The 2,565-nt window shown below is 44.0% G+C and overlaps 1 protein-coding gene across 1 annotated transcript in view; it reads right to left on the reverse strand.

The window, feature by feature from the left end:
* Positions 1-649: 649 nt before the first annotated feature.
* EMH_0032990 (uncharacterized protein) overlaps positions 650-2,565 on the reverse strand; it is a gene marked incomplete at both ends in the record, with an annotated part of 5,010 nt that continues 3,094 nt past the window's right edge. Inside the window, 1 exon segment of the mRNA XM_013494698.1 lies at positions 650-1,591. Coding sequence (XP_013350152.1) covers positions 650-1,591 — 942 coding nt within the window.

Consider the following 2,565-nt stretch of genomic DNA (forward strand, 5'->3'; position numbering starts at 1 on the left):
ACGATTGATACAGACAAAATATAGCTGTCTGTTTATAGGGCAAAATACATTAACCATATTTTACATTGCACACCATGAAAAAACCTTTATAAATAATAAAAAACAATATTATATTACATCAGAAAACATAATATTATATTACATCAGAAGTGACGATTACAATGTATACAATATAATGTACGATTGATACACAAAAATACAACTGTACCCCTAAAGAGGCTTTATATCCTCTTAGTGCTCCCTCCCTGTGCAAACCTCCCTTTTTGTTTATTTGTCTTTCGATTGCCTCTGCCGTCTCCTCCTCCTCGGATGTCTGCTGACATGCCATCTGTGTTCAATGGTTTAACTTCTGAGGCAAAAAATCAGACAGAGAAAAAGGGGGTATAAGGATGCCCTCATCGTCACTTTATAACTATTTTTTTTTTTTATTCCCGCCGCCACTTTGGTGCAGAACGAGATGACTGTATTTGTCTTGCGCTTGCAGCACGGGCCCCTGGCCCTGCTGTTGCTGCTGTTTTTGCTGTTGTTGCTGTTCCGGCTGCTGCCACTACCGGCATCTTTGTTTCTGCGGCTGCTGCTACTGGTGCGCTTCCTGCTGCGGTTTCTACTGCAGCTGCTTTTCCTGCTGCAGTTCTGGTTGCTGTACTTCCTACTGCTGCTGCTGTTGCTGCTGCTCCTCCTGCTGCTGGTCCTGTAGCTGCTGGTCTTCATGCTGCTGTTGCTGCTTCTGCTGCTCTTCATGGTGCTGCTGTTGTGGCTGCTGCTCCTCCCGCCGCTTTTGCTGTTGCTGCTGCTCTTCCTGCTGCTGTTCCTGTTGCAGTGGCTGCGACACCTGCAGATGATGCTGCAGGTGCAGCAGCAGCAGCTGCTGCTGCTGCCACTCTTCGTCATCATCCCGGAAACGCGCCCATGGACCTCTCTGCAACGCCGGCACCGCCGGTGTAGAAAAGATAATCTGCTTAAGAGGAACAAGATAACCTGGGGGTGGTCTGAACCCCCTTTTATAGAATTCAAGTCCATTCTGCAGCAGCCTGGCTAGCAGCACATTTTGTGCTGCTGTGCGGCGGGCAACAGCAGACTGAGAGGGGCGCGTATACACCGGAAGGGTGTCTAATGTTGTTTTCCACCATTCGTTTTTCTTTGCTTTCTCTCCTAATATCTCTGCTGCAACACACATTGCATCTGTTAGCACCAGTGCGATGGCGAGCTTTTCTACAACATACTTAGGGCTTAGATGATCGATGACCTGCTTCTTCCGATGCAGTGTATGCTGAACTAGCTGCTCGAGACACTCCAATAGACGCTTGAGGTCTTCTGAGTTTAATATTGGCTTCTTCAAGATATTTTTAATGGCTATAAGAGCACCCATATCGCTTAAGGTCCGTCGAGATGCCAACGACTGCCTCCGCTCTAACTCCCTCGAAAGAACGGCATCACTGGCTACAGGAGGATATCTGTAGAAGGGGTGATGGTTTACATTATATGTCAGCTGCTGCTGCACTTGCTGTTGCTGCGGATGTTGCTGCTGCAGCTGTTGTTGCTCTTCTGGAGAAGGAAGATGCACAGAGGCGATAAGCAAGGCCGGCTGCCCCTGACAGAGAATAGCGACACACGAAGCAGAATAAACGAACGAGCTGTACAGAGACCTCAACCCATAGCATAATGGATACATACGGTGCTATGCAGAAGAAGAATAAAAGGTAGAACGAGAACTCGAACAAGATGAAGAAGAGCAAAAAGAACAGGAAAAACGGCAACAAAGAGGAAAACAAGAAGAACAAGAATAACAAAAGGAACAGGAACACGAACAATAAAGAGAAGACGAGGGGTTAAAAGAACAATCAAAACAGGAAGAACCGGAAGAGTAACAGGAACAAGAGCAAGGACAAGCAGAACGATGAGACAGAGTAATAACACTAACTATAAGAAGAGCAAGAGAAACGCGAACAGGTTAAGGATGTCCACATGCCCTGCAGCATTTGTAGATAAATCTGTGGCTCAGACCTCTCACNATTTACGTTTTCTTTTTTTGCTTATTTGTGTATTCATTTGTTCGTCTGCTTGTTCGTTTGTCTACTTATTTGTCTGTTTACTTCTTGTTTGTTTGCTTTGGTGTGCTGTGTGTGCGTGTTCGAGTCTGTGTGTGTTTGTTTGTTTGCTTGTTTTCCTTGTTTTTCTATTTTTTTATATGTTTGTTTATACATTGATTTGTTCATTTGTTCGGTTGTTTGTCTATTGTTTCTGCTCTAACCGGATCCCTAGCCTCTTCCTTTTTTCACGTATGTTTATATGCATCATTTCTTTTTCGTTTTCTGTTCACAGTAATAAAACTAACCGTCGATCCATTGTTATTTCTTTTCCCTTTTCTACCTACAACCATGCCACTAGTCATCAGTTGATACATCATTCTTTGCTATTTCTACCTGTAGTATTAAAACTAATTGTAGATACATCATCAATTCTCTATGGTTTCTACTTATCATCATAAAACGATTCATACAGCCTTACATCTTCGTTTGTGATTTCTTTGCTGCCGACGACGTATGAGGCGTCGGTATTGGGTAT

The sequence above is a fragment of the Eimeria mitis genome, genomic scaffold, assembly GCF_000499745.2.
Source record: "Eimeria mitis Houghton genomic scaffold, Emh_scaff1254, whole genome shotgun sequence".
NCBI classification, from domain to species: domain Eukaryota; phylum Apicomplexa; class Conoidasida; order Eucoccidiorida; family Eimeriidae; genus Eimeria; species Eimeria mitis.